The sequence below is a fragment of the Electrophorus electricus genome, chromosome 6, assembly GCF_013358815.1.
Source record: "Electrophorus electricus isolate fEleEle1 chromosome 6, fEleEle1.pri, whole genome shotgun sequence".
NCBI classification, from domain to species: domain Eukaryota; kingdom Metazoa; phylum Chordata; class Actinopteri; order Gymnotiformes; family Gymnotidae; genus Electrophorus; species Electrophorus electricus.
This window is the reverse complement of record NC_049540.1, coordinates 21619983-21636852: the sequence shown is the minus strand read 5'-3', so window position 1 is coordinate 21636852 and position 16870 is coordinate 21619983. Positions and strand designations below refer to the sequence as shown.

At 38.0% G+C, this 16870-nt stretch overlaps 3 protein-coding genes across 3 annotated transcripts; 2 read left to right on the top strand and 1 right to left on the bottom strand.

The window, feature by feature from the left end:
- Positions 1-844: 844 nt before the first annotated feature.
- Positions 845-5347, bottom strand: zmat2 (zinc finger, matrin-type 2). Its single transcript, XM_027003808.2, has 6 exons — positions 5295-5347; positions 4700-4790; positions 4363-4486; positions 2112-2185; positions 1881-2026; positions 845-1584 (listed from the first exon to the last, which is right to left on the bottom strand). Exons 1-6 carry the CDS (start codon positions 5310-5312, stop codon positions 1441-1443), a joined length of 597 nt encoding a protein of 198 aa, XP_026859609.1. The 5' UTR covers positions 5313-5347; the 3' UTR covers positions 845-1440.
- Positions 5348-6319: 972 nt separating this feature from the next.
- Positions 6320-8382, top strand: slbp2 (stem-loop binding protein 2). Its single transcript, XM_027006522.2, has 8 exons — positions 6320-6366; positions 6452-6586; positions 6716-6784; positions 6882-6965; positions 7072-7218; positions 7323-7490; positions 7991-8144; positions 8218-8382. The coding sequence occupies exons 1-8, from the start codon at positions 6320-6322 to the stop codon at positions 8380-8382; spliced, it is 969 nt and encodes a 322-aa protein (XP_026862323.1).
- Positions 8383-9350: 968 nt separating this feature from the next.
- Positions 9351-16870, top strand: fam53c (family with sequence similarity 53 member C). Its single transcript, XM_027005035.2, has 5 exons — positions 9351-9783; positions 10892-11072; positions 11499-11559; positions 13666-14510; positions 15284-16870. The coding sequence occupies exons 3-5, from the start codon at positions 11553-11555 to the stop codon at positions 15554-15556; spliced, it is 1125 nt and encodes a 374-aa protein (XP_026860836.1). The 5' UTR covers positions 9351-9783; positions 10892-11072; positions 11499-11552; the 3' UTR covers positions 15557-16870.

Sequence of the window (16870 nt, the reverse complement as noted above, 5' to 3'; positions counted from 1 at the left end):
ACTGTCAAAATAGTTACATTTGATATATGTCCTATACATTAGAGCCTTAGTTTCATCACCAGGTATTGTGCAGTTGGAATAATTTCAGTAGGCGTAATGCAGGAAATTCCTACACAGTTAGCTGCAGTCACATCTTAGTAAAAATTAATAGATAAATTACAAATTAAATGAAATATCAGTGCATAAAGTTAATACATTTTAATGGCGGGCAGATTACCCATCTTATTATTAGTCGCATTTATATAGCGCCTTTCTCAAACTCAGGGTCGCTTTACAAATATCGCTTTTTTTTTAACACTCACACGCCTGATGAGAAGCGGCAGCCAATTTGCGTACAGCGTACTCTCTGTCAGAAACCATGGGAGGAGTAGGACGCACAGATTCCCTCGACAGTGACAGAGGTTTATTGGCAAGACACTTATGACATTGGCACTCACATACAACGTCAGCGATGAACACAAACATGGTCGTTGACACCGTGAAACCGGACACGAACAAAGGCAAACACCAGTGATGGATCGGACAGGGGTTTAAATACATAAACACATAACACTAACTAGGTACAGGTGTGTTCAGACATGTAGGAGCGATTACAAATAAGAGACTTACGGCGAGCCGTACTACGTGACAGTGAGAGGGGAGAATTCCGTGAAAAATGCAACTCCACTCGTTACCTGGCAACCAACTACCCATTTTCCTTTTTGCTACGTGTTTATTTATAGCCACTTCAAGAATACCAGTTTTGTAGGATATTAATTTTCCTAAATTGCTATTTGAGTTGGTTTTAAATTGCTATTAAATGTAGCTTTAATTGGCATTTTAGTTTAATTAAATAAAGAACAAATTTCAGTGGGCATTTAAAGTTTATTGAAAACTAAATAAAAATGTAATGTTTTTAATGTAAAACAAACATAAAATACAATATAATTTATCTGCAAGAGCTCATTAGAGAAATTTAGAGAAATGTATCCGCAAGGTTATTCATTCTATGCTGGCCTATTTCCTATAGTATCTACATTCTCATTCACCTTGCAGATATGAACAGACAAGATTATGTCAACAAAAACAAATTATTATAGCTTCAGTGATGTCATATTGCTTTAGTCTATAACTCAATCTACAAGAGAGGCTGGACAAATTAAAAAAAAGAAACTTACAAGAATGGTATACTTACAAGAATGAACCTAGTAAATTTCAGCTCATACAATACAATTGTATGATTACTGTAAAAGTTACTGTAAAAGTTGTAATCAAATAACTATTGGGTGGAAAATCTGAGTGATGATTTGCTGGGTTGGGGGGCACAAAAATCATATAGTCCAGTCAAGAACAACTGAGAAATTTCTTCTCTCTCTTTAGCTGACAATTAAGCAGTCCGCCACTCAAAAAGAAATGTGAAGGAATGGCCTTTGTAAGGAGATGCATAACAGGAGTTTAGAATCAGTGGCTCTTTTTGGAGGAACCAAACCCTGAGAACCCCATTACAGCAGCCATTTCATCATCCTCTTCAAAATTAAGGTCTTCCTCCGCTTTCCTCTTCTTTTCTTTTAGCTTTTCTTTTTTGTAGGCTTTTGCCTTTTCCTCCTGATAAAGGAAATTAAGAAAATGTCATTCAGAAAACAACATTCTGGGATGGGGAAGTCAATGCTTTTGTTAGTTGCAAACTGAAGTATACCAAAAGCTTAAGGGGACTTAACTGTTAGCTACCCGACAATTCATCTTGTAATTAAACTACATGTACATTATTAAGACATCAGCTACATTTCAGACAAAGGAGTATCAGAGTGCAGACTACCTGCTCTTAGAAGGTATCTTAGTTTGCCTCACTTGCAGATCGGAAATTAACTAAATTGCATTAATGACATGGTTCCATAACAAACCTCTTCTCGTAACTCCTTCATTCGTTCCTCAAAATCGTACTCCTTCTGTTTTTCCTCCATCTTCTTCTTGTTCATCTCAAACCGTTTTTTAACCTGGTCCAACGAAGAGCGCTCTACTCGCATTGACATTCCCAGGTTCCTCTGATCTAGAGGAAATGAGAATGTTGCCACTATGTACATCACACTACATTCGTAAAACAACACATTAAATGATAAAAACTTAGTACTCACGTTTCTTGCCATTAATATGATCCAAAAAGTTGATGGAATCTTTCACCACACAATCACAAACATTGCAGTAGTACCTGAACAAAAAAATTAACACCAATGAAATGTACTAACACAGTAAGAAATACAGAATACACAGATTTTTTTCTTGTTTGAATTTATACCAAAAAAAGACATTTTTAAAAGACATAGAAAATACAGCAGCAAAAGTCTATTACTTGGTACTAGTCCTGGAAGATCACGAATGGAATGGTAACATGCTAACCACCGTTTTGGGCACGTCACTGACATAATCACATAAGTCTTTTTTATGCATTTATTTTGAACATTCACACCGAGCTAAACATACAGGTCATCAATGCATTATTATACTAAACTAATTTCAGCCTCAGAACCAAAAGCATACCAGTATGAGAACACAACTAAGCAACATTAGTCTCATCAAAGTATGAGCACTGTCGAGGGCATGGTCTGCTCTGTAGGCATTTAATTATTTTTTTTTATCTATAAGCTATGAGTCTACATCAATATTATTAACAAGTAATCTCAGCTGGCAGCAAAAGTTGCCTGACCATGTAAAATGTACAACATTTCTTATATGAGCCAAATGCAAAAAGGAGAGCCAGCTAATTTAGACTAGCTTAATAAATATTTCACTAAGATTATGTATAACATGTCTAATGCTTGCATGTATCTACAAGTGTGTCATCCATATTTTATATTCTGGTTAATGCATGAGTTAATGCTACAGTGACCTAGCCAGACCCCATGCAATAGCTTTTTAAATGACACCATGTAATAACACATCTATTTTATAGGTGAAATATTATAAACTGTAGATCACATGTTGCCACTGTTCAGTTTCTGGCAAGCTTACTGTATATTATTCAGGCACAGAGCCATTCTCAACGCAGGGGTAACTCCAACATGGTAAAGGCATGACTGTGCTGACATAAGGTTTTGAGATACAGGAGTGTCAGTTGAGTGTTTATATCAATGTCACTATATTTCCACCCAGATGTATTTTTTTTGTGTAGCATTTTACAGATATTGTCAAAACCTTTTCATTTAGTGGATAAATCATTTGTTTATAGTAAAATGTTACAAAAAAACTGCAATGGAAACATTTTTGATTGGAAGGATTGCAGTTGCACATCTCTCACATATTTAGCAATTTTTGTGGGATGTTCTTTACATGCCTCTTCCACAATGAACTAGCAAATCAAACCATAGCAGGGAAAGCAGGAGAGTGACAGAACAGTAGCTGAGCTGCAGAGAATTTCTCTTAATTTATTTATCTACAATTAATGTTATGTCTGTACATAGGGAATATTAGAGAAAGACAAGCCCCTTGCAGGATTTGTTGTAAGTGATGCATGCCTAAATAAAATACATAAAAATAAATATTGATGGATATACATATTTACATACATTTGTGTAAGTATGGGCTACAGCATTTTAAAAGCTGAGTGTTCGCTCAGTGGTTAAGGTATTCAAATTGTAATTGGAACATTGCCAGTTCAAGCCCCACCAATGCTGAGTTGCCACTGTTGGGCCCCTGAGCAAGCCCCTTAACCCTCAATTGCTCAAGCCATGATTGTTTAAGTTGCTTTGAACAGAAGCATCAACTAAATGCCATAAATGCAAATGTAAAACTACTGCTGAGTCAAGAATGGTCTGACACTCAAAAATATCCTGCTAAAAGTCTGTGGTCACAAACTGACCACTCTTAAAAATGTTGGAGGACAGTTAGCACAAAGTGTGCATGGCAACGGTGGACTAGTCTTTATTTGAAATAATCAAACAGTAAAAGAAAAAAAAATTAATAAAAAACAATTACTAACAAATAAATGTTTCTAATAAAGTTGATGTTGAGTGGTAAGCCATGCTTAGCGATATTCATGGACAACATACAACACTGAATTTCATGTCCTATAAAACAGGCACTCTATAACCGGTAATAAATGTGTTACCAAATATGGTGTTCCTAGGTTGACCATATTCACATGCAGTTATGAACACCATTGACAATATTCCTCAAAAGCAACAAAGAAGGGTTTTTATTGTTACATAGTAAAAGTAACAATCTGAACACTACTGCTATATAGTAAAGAATAATTTATGATGTTTTGGGGGAAAATAACCTTTTGTTAAACGTCTGTTGCTATTGTTAGTCACCTGATTATCTGAATAAGACTAACAAATTTAATATGCACATATGATGTGGAAGATGATGAATGGATTAACTACCTACCCGCCCATCTCAGCCTGTGGTGTAGTTTTAGTGATGACAATGGTCTTTCCCAGTTTAGACTCCAAATCAACTTTGTAATCTCTGTGACGGAGGAGCTCTCGTTTGACTGGTGGAATAGGTTTTCCTAGAGATTGCAAAAAAGTAATGTATCAAGTAAATGCATCTAGGCCACAACAGACCAAACATCACAAAAATATAGTGCAAGTCCAGGGCGTCCAAAGACTAAATCACTAGACTTGTGAAAATCTCTGAGGGAGCAAAAAGCTTACTTTAAGTATTCTTTCTACACTTGAAGGTACGTTAATTTAGATTTGTACCTTATCTTAAATGTACTCACCATCTTTTTTCTCCCTTTCCTCCGTGAGTCGCTTTTGGGCCAACTGTTCGTATTCATCCTTGTCCCACTTGCGCCGAAAATCATTCTTAGTCTATAAAAAGACATGTAAACAATTAGATAAGTAGCTATCTAACCTAGCTAACTCTCCAAACTGGATTGCTAGCGTTACTCCTCATGTGAGGGTTATGAACAATACACTACATGGTAATGCTTGGCTATGTTAATGAACTGACATCAGCGAACACTTCCGACAGTAATAAGTAGCAAAGCTCACCAGTTCATTAATTTAACTGACAATGCATAGAAAATTAGTTCAATGGGGCACCTTAAGGTAAGTAAATTTATTTGGCTAAATGGGGAACAACAGCTAGCTAGCTAGCTAGCTAAATGGCTAAATTAACGTTCATATATCTAGCTAGCTAACCAGCTATCCTAACCGCGTTTGTTTGCTAGGTATAGTTAGTACTGTACACCACAAATTTATTTACCATTGCAACAATTTGATGGAATGTATAAATGTTAATTTAGATGAAGTGCAAATTCATTGTATTATAAATCGAATATTCATGCTAACATAATATAATTAAAAACTTACCCCACTATTGGACGCCATGTTGCACTTCGGCTCTTCCCGGCTCTAATGTGAAGAGTAGTCTGGCAATTTCAAAACAAAAGCTCGAATTAAAAATTATTTATTTGACTAGAAATCTCATTGACAAGGGAAAGGAAATAAACGAAACACCACCATGTAACGGATATATGGATATATTAAAATATGTGGAAATATTTAAAATGAATCTTTAATCTAGCCCACGAATCTTTTTGTAGACAATATCTAGTTTATATCCGTGCAGCAAAGATATATGTATAAATAAATTCGTAAACATGCAAATGTAAAAGAGGGAATCCAGCTCATTACCTGACAATGTAATAAAGGAATCCAGCTCACTATCTCAAAAAAGTATAACTGTAGTTTAAAAACACACCATATATAACTGTAGTATGCCTTAGCAGTGCCAGCCAAAGGCCCTAGGCAAGATTTTATATACATACCTGATAGAAGCCTAATTACAATATACTATACCAAATACAAGTATCGTGCTAAACGTCTGGTATTATTATTCTTAACTGGAATGAATATTATTAAAAAATAACAACACCTGTAAGTTATACTGCTATGCAAGATGTTGATAAAATATATAAATCTTTGTCCCACTTGTGCAGAAAATCCAAATGCATAGGTATCCATTTAATTAAAGTTAAAAACAAACACAAAGAAGAACAAAACATGCAGAAAAACAGGCTTTATATTTATGTTCCTGGCCTACACACACTCCTTTACACTACACTTTACAATTTTCATCAGTGGGATTGAGGTTTAGCAATAAAATCCTTTATACCTTTATCATACCAACATAAACATGAACATGAACTAAAAATAAAACAGATTTTTTGAGTTTCCAATAACATAAAAAACACAAACTCATGCTCTATTTTTTCAGCAGCCCAACCAGAATTAACGACATTTGCTGTATTAATTGTGTAGCTCCGCCTTTGCTTCACCTGATGCTAATTTAAAGCTCTTTCAAACAATGCCAAATACTATGTGACAAAGTCAGCATGACGACACGTATTGAAGCTGTTTTTCGAAGCCCTTTGGACTCAAGGTCTGAACATTTACTTTATTTTGCTGTTAAATGAAAGAGTTCAGCTGATACTTTATTTAGGTTGTATTTTGTTGCTTAATTTTAGGGGCCTGTCTTTTTCCCTGTGGCCCAACTTCCCGGAACTGCCCCAAGACATGAAAGTCAGACCAAATCTTCAGCCAGGTAGCCCAGAGCCCTGGCTTCTCCCAGGCTGCAGCTCAGTGTATGATAGCCTGGTCAGGTAAGAAGGTAAAGATCTGTGCCTTTGGCAGCAAAGGTCAATTGACTTACTACTTTAAACTAAAAAACTGTTTGTTTGGTGACTTGATAGTGTGTGTAGTTCTGTCTATTTTTCTGTGCATTTATGTAGCTCTAGAACTCCGCAGTCCCCCTCTCTAAATGAAGGAAGAAATGTTTCTACCATACAGAAGCCTCGCAGGTCTTGTCTTCAGCTCTGCAGTTAAGCATGGTGTAAAGACAAATGAATGTTCAATTGATGCATCTGTGTTTTAACTTATTTTTGGGGCTCTAACTAGATCCTCTATTCTTGAGAGGTGCATTCTCAAGATGTCTACAGCTAATGTTGCAGTTGGGACAGAAGATATAGATGAAATTAAGAGGTTGGGAAAGACTGTCAATTATACAGTTTGTTAGTGTAAAAGCCAAAGCTTTTATCAAAATGTAAGGTTTTTAACTTTTTTTTTTTTTTTTTTTTTTTTTTTTAAGATCCCCCACAAGACTTCGATGGTATTCTCATAATGCAGACCCATCACATTTTGAGACTAATGAGTCAGTTCTGAAGCGCAGACAGAAACAAATTCAGTATGGAAAGAACACTTGTGGCTATCAGAACTATCGGAAGCAGGTGCCAAAGTAAGACACTACGTTAGCTGGAAATTAACACATCATACCTTTTATGTACAGTTTTGAATATTGGCCCAGGGAGCTTCAAGTCTTGGCTTTTCTTGTATTTTCAGGTGTCTTCGTATTCCTGGGTTTCACCCATCCACTCCAAACAAATACCGCAAATATAGCCGAAGATCTTGGGATATGCAAGTTAGACTCTGGAGGAGAGCACTGCATTCTTGGGACCCCCCTTTAACTTCTCAAGAGAATATGGAAGGAGAAGACCCAGTTGATCAACTGTACGTATGTCTGCATAGTGCTATAGTGACATGGGAATGCAGATGATCCCACAAATTCTCCCCCCACCCCTTTTCATGAGTTGGTTGTTTCCAGAGAACAATCCTTCCAAATGACCAGGGTCACCAGCTCTATGGTGATGCATCAATGGTTAAATATTATGACTCCAACTAGTAGTTGGAATAATTGTGGTCCTATTTTTGTAGGCTGACAAACTTGCTTGATGTAAGCTTAGTCTAATTAAAATGTGTGGTCCAGGCTGATTTAAGTTGGATGTAGAAGTAGATTCTGATATGAAGTGCTTAGTGTGGTAGTAACTTTGCCCTTTTGAAGGATGTTTCAGATGATTCTGAACATGGTCATTGAGCTATTTAGTCGAAGTTGTACTTTAAAATACAAATTTCTTTCTTTGCCTGCTGTCAGTTGTATAATCTGGGGAACTGTGGATGTGAATAGGGCTCAATTTGACTGACTTTTTGAATTGTTGCACTAAAATGCTTAGGCGGGGCTTGCTTGAGCAAATGAATACTGAGCTGGGTGAAGAAGGGAGGGAAGAGAAGGAAAGGAGACTGGAAGAATCTGTTCCCAGTGCCTCTGTGCTCTCTCAGCCTATGGAGAGCTCAATCAAAGGATTCTGGAAGCCTCTTGATGCTCAAGTGAGTGAAGCAATGTAGCCTCTTTGTTTTGGGAATTTGTTGTCCTGAAGTGCTTTTTAACTGGTCCCTACAGGCTCATCCGTTGGACCAGCAAGACCAGACCTCAGGATTGGGCTATTCCTTTAATAGTGACCTAACTGCTGAGGAGAATGTTCTAGGGTGGCTGAGATTTCTTTTGGAGACTGACCATGCGCGAAGTGAAGTTGCCTCACAAGAACCACTATGGAGATTTTATTGATCTATGGCTTCTACAGACCACACAAAGGATGTTTTCCAGGGTAAATAAGTGTACATGATCCATCAAGATGCATGATCAGACATGGACTTGGATCTTAAGTGTTTACACAAAGCACACTTAGTTTTGCATCAAAATGCATCTGTTTACAATGTATTTGAGGTCATTTTACTGGACTGTTAACCACTGTAAACCTACACATACCTGTTCTCACTATGTTGTTCACTTGGGTTCTAATTTGGTTTCACTAGTTTGCACAAGCCAAGCCTCTTGATCACCTTCCATGAAATTACCTTCTGCTGTTTAATCCACCCCCTTCAGAAGCACGTGTTTAATTTCTGTCCTCTCCCATGTTTCACACTTTTCAGACTTAATGGTTGTTGGGGAAATGCTATTAATCTTATTTTGAGTATTTTTTGTACATCTTAGTGGAAAGCAAAACTAATAAAGATGTTAAATGTTTGCTTTTGTAACTGAACAAAATCTTGGAAGAAGGGGTGGGTTGGCAAAAGAAAGTGGGAGTACAGCCTTTAAAAGCAGGCTTAGTTTAAAGATGGACTACGAAGCATTTGTCCATGGAAATTGACCACTGCCACTACAATTGAGATTCCCAGAATAGGCTTAATCTGTTTTGGGGAAGCATTCGATGGCGTGCAGCTTGGTATGCAAATATTTTATGGTTTTACTTGGTCGTAATGTGCGTGCATGCATGCATTCATTTCACACAGACGTTCCTTTTTATTTTAATGCGATTTGCACTTATTCAGGTTTCAAATTTTAGTTTCATCTCTGTACTGGTGATTTCCAAGGGATACTGTTAAGGTCGTCATACGTTATGAAAGTTGCAGGTAAACGGATGACTTTGGTAATCTCAATTTTATTGACGAGTTACTATCAGGGATTGCGTGCTGCTGATCTAATGAGGAGCAACAGAGGGCGTTTGTTAGGTACTCTGAGTGCTGTTCCGCGGGGGTGGGGGGCGGCTCGCGGCTCTGCAGATGGATACTGGCTAGCTAACGAAATGGTGCGGGCGTTCTTATTTTCGTTGTAGGTGACTGGCAAGACACGATATGTTGACATTTTACTAGCTGTTCTACATTATAGCACATTCTTACCTAATTTTATATTGGTCTGCGTATGAGCATGAAGCCTATTTTAGTGGCGTGTTTACATTAGAGGGGTAAAGAGAACCGAAATTCACAATAGATAACCTACGTTTCACCATGGTTAGTTGGTTAGCTTCCTAGCTGTTGTCTGAATTGGTCGATCTCATGCAAACAATAATAGATCTAGGTTAGCTAGCTAGCTAGCCGATTTGACACCGTATGCCTGATAAAACGTGCTATCGCTAGCTAGCTAACCTAGCTAGCTACGTCTGCTCTGCTGGTCTCGATTGTTGGTAAGGTAAGTCAAATAAAAAATCCCTAGGTTGTGTATCCCAAGTCATTTACCATTGAGCTACTCCCATAGCTACATGTTACGCTGTTAATCATTCAATTAGAGCTAACGTATCAATCGTTTAACTAGCAGATTATACCAGATACATTTTGCATTGTGGTAAATCCCTGCATTATTTGACGCAGCTAGCGATTGCTTGGAAAATAGCTATTTAGCTAACGCTACCCAGCTTTGAGTCTTGGATGAGTGGGCCTGTACGATTTAAAAGTAGCGAGCTAGCTCTATAGATGCCTTTGAACGCTTTTGGTTTGGGGATTTGTCAACTGTTAACCGGTGATTTTTTTGCTTTCAGATTAGTCTACATTTAGGTGAGACATTTAAATTGGCCGGTAGCTAGCTAGCTCACAATGAACTATAGTTCTGCTATCGCTGTGTGACTGGTTGGCCTGAAATCAGACCGTCCTGGAGTCGACATCTAGCTAGCTTAGTGGCTATATTTGTTAGCTTGTCACATAGCTGATACTGACCCATCATTTTCACTAGGTTACTAGAGATAGCTAACATATCCAACTGTTTGGGTTCTTACATAGATGTGTTTCATTGTTACTTAGCTAGATTAGCTAACTTACTGGCTGTCCTGGCAACAAAAACCAGGATAGGGGTTACTCGGCAATGTTGCTAGCTTTAGCTAAATAAACCTTACCTGATGTTATCTAGCTAGCTAACGACAAAGGCTTATATTTGTGAGTGTAGGCATAGTAAGTCAGCCAGTAGAGCTACAAGCGAAAAGATTGTGTAAGTAACATGAATGCGTTTAAATGTACACACGTTGTAATACGCGAACGGAGGATGTTGGTGTTGGCTACATGTCATCCAAGATGAATGTCATACAGGCTGCCATTTGACTAAGTTCTTTCTACACCATCGCATCGTCATTTCCGTTTCATTAGCTGCCCGTGTAGGCTGTGTCTGTTTTGCAGGCCGCTCGAGTATTAACAATATTTAAGGTCGATACTACCCAACTGTTATAAAAGAGATGTTGCGACGGAGGTTTTGCTGTGGGTTTCAGATAATTGTATGAACAAATGTGATTGTTCTTTTAATGTGTTCCCAGGTGATGAAGTCATGACCGCTTTTTTTTCTGAGGGGGTGCTAAGGAAGCCAGTATGCTACCTGTGATTTTCTGAGATGGTCATCGGCTTCACTTCAGACCTCATTTGCCAAGCCATGGTTATGCTTAAAGTTGAGCAAATCCATAGTCTTAACATAAACCAAAGCCACTGGACATCAATCTGGTAAAGCTTGTTTTAGATATAAATTGAGAATACTGTTAAATGCAACAAATAATAATAATAATAATAATAATAATGCTTTCTATGTACATCTCACATAGGACTGTGAACTATATCATTTGATTCTACATAAGGCAGCAATATGCAAATGAGGCCTCAAACAGATTTTTTCCCCCCTGTGTTTTGTGAGCTTTCTGACCAATATCAGACTTTCCAGTGTGTTCTGTTGGTGCTGTGATTATGCATGGAATTTACATGAACAAACAAATGTAAATAGTTTTGAACAAAGTAATGCAGGTACATTTTTAACCATGACTTAAGGGTTCATCACCATGTTTTTTGATAAGTTAAAATAATTTTTGCACTGATAGCAATATAGAAATTTGTTCATGTTGTGGTTTAATCTTTTGAATAATATTTATCTTTCAGCCTCTGCATGATCCTTTCACACTCACTGAATCCTGCTAGCCTACAGATGGATTGATGCCTGGTGAGTATGCAGGTTTCTAATAATATCTTTCTAAATAAAAACAGTTTATTTTGGTGCATATGGAGCTTCAGCTTTAGTTGTTGGCTTGTATTTTATTTTTACATTGGTTTTCAATTAAAATTGCAGTTAACACAAAAGCCAAGTCTTTAAAAATATAGTAATAGAAGTAAGACAATATTAAAAAGCAAATATGAATGTATTTTTAAAGTGAGTGTTGGCACAATTTTGTTCTCCAATGAGGAACCAAAATAAATCCAAGTTGTTCATTTTAGTCAGGATACCACTCCATTTTATGCTACCACTGTGTCATGCAGAAATGCAGAGTCTTAAGTGTGTGCATTCTCATGCAGCTGAACCAAACTGGAAATATAGCTTGTAATGTACTTGTGAAGTTAATAATGGCTTTAATTCCTGCAGCTTCTATAATTTACAACTCTCTCCCAAATGCACCATAGAAACTAACATAACCTTAAATTGTAATTTTTGTCCCTTTTTGTAGTCAGTAACAGCTATATGCACACAACTCGTGATAAGAATATAAACTGATATTTACACAAAACATAGACCTACAAAAAATATAGTACAGCTAATGCATAGTAGGACATAAAAAATATTGGCATTGGTAATGGTTTTCCAGGCCTGTAATGCGATCTTTTTAAGTCCTTGTTATTTTGAGGCATTTCTGTTTTCGTGTCCTCAGGTATGTGAAACTCAAGCTCAGTGAGGTTTAGGTTCAGTGGTTGACTTAGCAGGTTAAAAACATCCCCCTAATATACAGTTCCTCTAGTAGCTCTGAATCCACTGAAGGCATGTCAGTCAGTGTAAATGTTTTTTAAGAAAATGTAAGCTGATTCATAATTATACCCCTTTGCAGAAAATAGTTCGAGGAAGCAATACATAACATTTTGTGAAGCATGCTATATAGTTATTATTAAGGAGTATAAAAGTCCCCGGTTACAGAACAAAACAGTGGCCTGCATTCAGTGCTGAAGTGGTACTTTTTAAATTATGAGAGCAATTATTTATTTTCTTACATGTTACATGCCTTAAAGAAAATCAGAACTAGACTACAGAGAGCAATGTTGGAATAAATGTATTATTTATCATCTTCATATAATAATTTGGCTTGTTACCCATGTATATATGTGTACTAAGCTCCATCCCTGTTAATGCTTATCATACCTTTCAGTTGAAATAAAAGTAAATTTGTTACACATAATCATATTACATTTCCATGACGTTATTATTGTTAAAATTTGACATTCCTTTATTTCTTTTTCAACCTAATTGTTTTCTCCTAATTGTTAGTCATTGTCAGTTTCCATTCCTTGTGTATGTCTTTCCTATGGCATGATTGGTGTAAACAGTGGGGTGAGGGCTAAACATATGCTTGCTGTGCTACATATGTCAGCCATCACATTTTAAAGCTGCTACTTGTGCAGTGCTGTTGGACAGCTAAATTTGCTTGATCCAGTCCAGTTTTTTGTAATCACTGAGAAATTAATTTCAGTGATTGGCCACTGTGTCATTACCCCTGACTCTGGGTTCAAGACAGGGTGGAAAATCTACTTGAATTGTTACATAAGAATCAATGATTGATTAGCTCTAATTTAAGTTCTACAGTGGTTGTCATGATTTCCAAATGCAGACTCATTTCATTTTCAATGTTAAAAAGGGCCCAAAATGTTTTTTACTTTAAGGTTTTGGGTGGTACCTATTCCCAATTTTTAAAGCATGATGAATGTCCTTGTCTGTCATAAGAACTTAAAAAAAGGATAAACATGGGGGAAAAAACTTTTAACATGAGAGAAGAATCAGATCTCACAGCATGACATGACTCCAGCAGTTGTTTTTCTGCTATGTAGCTAGGTGTTAAACTGTTAATTTGCCCCATATGTTGTAAAATGTTATCCAGAAATGCTGTACTATTCATGTTCATGACTCAGCAAGCACTCAGCAGCAAATTAAGTCATTGTGTTAAAATTATAGCTTCTGCTCCTATAAAGTCTGGTTCTAAAGAAGAAAGGTTTGAAATTCTTACACAATATCTATAAACTAATGGCCTTGCTTGTTTACATTTTTTCACTCCTTCTACCTTTTCCATAGAGAGCAGCTATTGGCAACTCTGCCCTTCCTCAAAATCTGGTCTGCAGGGTGTGCTGAGTTCCAGCTTCCCCCCCGGCCCTGTGCCTCTGGCGCCTTCTGCTGCCCATCTGCCGGAGGGGGACACCCTGAATCGTCCACTTGCCCCAAGTACCTCTGTGACGGACCTGTCTTTTCCCGGGCCTCCCCCTCCCCCCCCGCCACCCCCTAAACGCCACTGTCGTTCGCTGTCTGTGCCGGAGGACCTTTCACGCTGCCGGTATACCTGGCGGCCAAGCGCCTCCAAGGTCTGGACACCAGTGAACCGCCGATGCCACAGTGGAGGGGGCGCGGGGGGGCCATGTCCGCTGCGTGCCCCCAGTTCCTCTCTGAATTCCTCTCTGCATTCTTCCTCCAGCCCCACCTTTTTTAGCTTGGCCCTTTCTCCAGATTCCCCACTGCCATGGACTTTCCCATGGGATCCCAGTGACACTGCTGGAGGTGGTGCCTGTTGCTGCTTTTTTCCTTCACCCTCTTCATGCTCTTCTTCTCCGTCTCCTCTTCACCCTCCTCCTCCTCCGCAGCGGCGCTTCTCACTCTCTCCTGTACTCATTCGTGAAGCTGCGGCACACTTCCTTCCACCCCCTCAGGTGCCCCTCCAGCCTACAGCCCATCCACCAGCTGTGCCCGTCTCACCGTCATCTGCGTGCAGCACTCCATCTTCTGTGCGTCGTGCTCTTCCTCCTCAACTTCCCCGCTGTCACTCTCAGCCTTGTGACCTACTCCTGCTCAAGCCTGGCCTGAAGCGGCGCAGGGACCCAGACAGACCATGTGCACGTCCTGGGCTGGATTTTGCAAAAATGACGCAGGTAATTTTTAGGTTCTTCTCTTTCTTTGTGACATTTTATTGCAATTGGGCACCATTTACCTCAGTACCCTACTGCACAAGAGGGAGCCTGGGTAATTACTTTTAATTCAAAATGAAATATGTAAACAAAAGAGTACCATGCCCCTGATCTGAAGCGTCTGCCAAATTCCGGAAATGGAAATGAAGTCTGAGGGAAAATATTTGGAAGAAGCAGTTTTTTCCATAATGCAGCTTTATGACTGCCTACAAGATCATCACATAAAGATACCCCTACATCAACATTCTAATTATGGCTTTGACAGAACAGCAGGATCTCTAGAAGACTAAGTAAAGGTTTTGAAGGAAAGTTAATAGTTAAACATTGGGGAAATGTTTTTAAGGGCAATATATAATTGACAATCACTCTAATGTACTAAGGGGGCTTTGCTTCTTGGATGTATAAAATTAGCTATGGAAAGAATCTGCACATCTTAAAGCATCTTTGATTTGTATGACACGACTCAAGCAGGTTCCTGTTTTAAGGTCTCTGGGACTGCCTCTGCATACAAGAATATCATTTATTTTGTGAAAAAAATGTTCAACAGACTTAATAGAATTGCTGTTTTTCATAATATGTTAGGTGAAAATGTCATAAATGTCTTAGCCATCTATATCTTTTATGGAATGTGCAAAATGAGATTTCAGTCCATCCAACAATTTTAAATATTTCATTTAATAAATAGAGTTTTCTTTAATTCTTTTACATTCTATCAATAATTCTGTATTTCTTTTCAGACACGAAGCACAGATCCCCTCAGTTGTTTGGAGCGTAGTAGACTTGCCTGTGGAGGGGATGTCTGCATGGGCCTTGAGCCTTTCTTTGGAGACTTCCGAGGGTCGTGTTCACCCGCTGAAGGTTTGGGAAGGACAAGCATTGGACCACTGAGTGAAAGTGATGAGGAGGAGGAAGAAAGAGAGGAAGCGGACACTGCACGAGATGGTGGACAACAAAGTGTTTTTGAGAGGGATTGCACTGAATTAGACATTACCCTCATTGAGGAGAATTAAAAATTGTGTAAAGGATCCTCTTTTTCTCCACTGCATTGCCAGCATTCAACACTTCTGTTCACCACCTGCCACCCTATTCTGGCAGGACTCTCAGGAACACTGCTGCTCTCTCATGTGGCACGCAGGTGTAAAAAATCTCATTGATGCATTAATGAAGACATGTTGACTACTATCAGTTATTACAGGTAATGCAGTTGGCATTGGATGAAGACCCAGTATCATATTACATTCCAGAATCAGTCGCTAAGATACTCTAAGGATGTGAATATTAGAAGGCTGGGGATACCAGCTAGGATTTGTTAGATGTTCTCTTAAAAATCACTGACAGATACAGCTTAAGGGGGGACTGGTCTTTGGCTTCTTGCTGTCTTTCCTTTTCATGTCTTTTTCTCTCAGTATGTTTTTGTTAGTGGGAATAGTCTTTCGTGAATGATAGTTATGAATACCAGTGTTTTGTTCAATTTGAATAAAAAGGTCAAAATGAGATCTGTACTTTACTCTTTGGACTTTTCTACATCTGAAAAAGTCCATCTAATTCAGCAAAAGCCTTAAGATGCCTTTTTTCTTTATTGAAAGACTCTTGAAAGAAATTAATTGTGTATCTGTTGTCCTTACTGTTACTTTTCCTCTGTCTCTTTTTTTAACCTTTTAACCTGTACAATGCATTCCTCTAAAACTGAATACATTGAGTGTACATTGATTAATGCACTGTATTTGAGACAGAAACAGACTGAATGCAACCACTGTATTCTGAAGGCACATTATAATACTGAATACATTGTACAGTGAGTATTTGTTTAAAACAAACTGAGTATAAAGATGGTAGATGGAAGGGTTCAGGTGTTTTTTCTGAATTTATTTCTGTTATATCTAAGGATTCAAAGTTCAGATTCAGTTTATGCATAAAGTTAAATCGAAGTTATTTTGGAAAAAGAAAGGCCATCAAATGTCAAACATTTTCCTAAACTGTTCAAACTCTATTTCATCCACAGATAAAAAAAACCCCCCAAATATCTGTCCATGGTCAGTGTTTCAACTGAAAGGGGGGGGGCGGCGGTGCCAATTCTGTATATTTGGCACTAATTTACATCTTAAGGTTGTTTCAGTGGATGTGTTTATATACATCATACACAAGGACATAACCACTGATTAAATCTTTGAACCCTATATCAAGGTACATTAATAATTTATAAAAGTTTCCTTTTAGCCTCAAATTTCATAGCTGTGACTCATGTTAATTAGCACAGATTACAGTATGAACAAAGATACCAATGTATTGTAAAATAGCATTTACAATAAAGCCTCTTAATTTTT